We start from the raw sequence: 1652 nt of genomic DNA, 5'->3' as shown, positions 1-1652 counted from the left end.
TATACACATACACATACACACAGAGACACACATATATACACACATACACACGCAGACATACACAGATACACACAATACACACACACATACACACAGACATACACATACACAGACATACACAGAGACACACATATACATACACACAGACATACACACACATACACACATACATACAATACACCCATACACACATATATATACACATACACATACACACAGAGACACATATATACACACATACACACGCAGACATACACAGATACACATAATACACACACACATACACACAGACATACACATACACAGACATACACAGAGACACACATATACATACACACAGACATACACACACATACACACATACATACAATACACCCATACACACATATATATACACATACACATACACACAGAGACACATATATACACACATACACACGCAGACATACACAGATACACATAATACACACACACATACACACAGACATACACATACACAGACATACACAGAGACACACATATACATACACACAGACATACACACACATACACACATACATACAATACACCCATACACACATATATATACACATACACATACACACAGAGACACATATATACACACATACACACGCAGACATACACAGATACACATAATACACACACACATACACACAGACATACACATACACAGACATACACAGAGACACACATATACATACACACAGACATACACACACATACACACATACATACAATACACCCATACACACATATATATACACATACACATACACACAGAGACACATATATACACACATACACACGCAGACATACACAGATACACATAATACACACACACATACACACAGACATACACATACACAGACATACACAGAGACACACATATACATACACACAGACATACACACACATACACACATACATACAATACACCCATACACACATATATATACACATACACATACACATACAGACACATACACACATACACAAAGACACATACACACATACACAGACATACACACAGACACACATACACATAAACAGACACACACACATACACACACACACACATCACACACACACATATACACACATACACAATACACACACATACATACACATCACACACACAACGCACACATACACCCACACACATTCACACACACACACACATACACAGACACACACACACGCACACCCCTCCCCAGCCCAGGGCACCTCAGCGTGCTGTTCCCGTAGCAGCCCAGGTCCCCGATGCCCAGATCGTCCGCCATGATCAGGAGGACATTGGGCCTGACGGCGTCGCCCGCTGTGACCGGGACCAGCCCCAGAAGCACACACAGGGCGGCCAGCACCGGCCCGCGGTTCCTAGAGGGAAGAGCAGAGAGTCAGACATTAAGGCCTACACTTTGGCCATGGCCGGTGTGGCTCAGTGGATAGAGCGCCGGCCTGCAGACTGAAGGGTCCCGGGTTCGATTCCCGGTCAAGGGCACGTACCTGGGTTGTAGGCACATCCCCAGTGGAGGGCGTGCAGGAGGCGGCTGATCGATGTTTCTCTCTCATCACTGATGTTTCTAACTCTCTATCCCTCTCCCTTCCTCTCTGTAAAAAAATCAATAAAATAT

At 43.5% G+C, this 1652-nt stretch overlaps 1 protein-coding gene across 1 annotated transcript in view; it reads right to left on the bottom strand.

Annotated features, from left to right (window-relative positions):
• LOC102758437 (arylsulfatase D) overlaps positions 1–1652 on the bottom strand; it is a 15439-nt gene that overhangs the window by 12195 nt on the left and 1592 nt on the right. Inside the window, exon 2 of the mRNA XM_015559459.1 lies at positions 1246–1395. Within this exon, the coding sequence (XP_015414945.1) occupies positions 1246–1395 (150 nt within the window). The remainder of the gene's footprint in view (positions 1–1245; positions 1396–1652) is intronic.

This window comes from Myotis davidii, unplaced genomic scaffold (assembly GCF_000327345.1).
Source record: "Myotis davidii unplaced genomic scaffold, ASM32734v1 scaffold434, whole genome shotgun sequence".
In the NCBI taxonomy this organism is placed as follows: domain Eukaryota; kingdom Metazoa; phylum Chordata; class Mammalia; order Chiroptera; family Vespertilionidae; genus Myotis; species Myotis davidii.
This window is presented reverse-complemented; position numbering and strand designations above follow the sequence as displayed.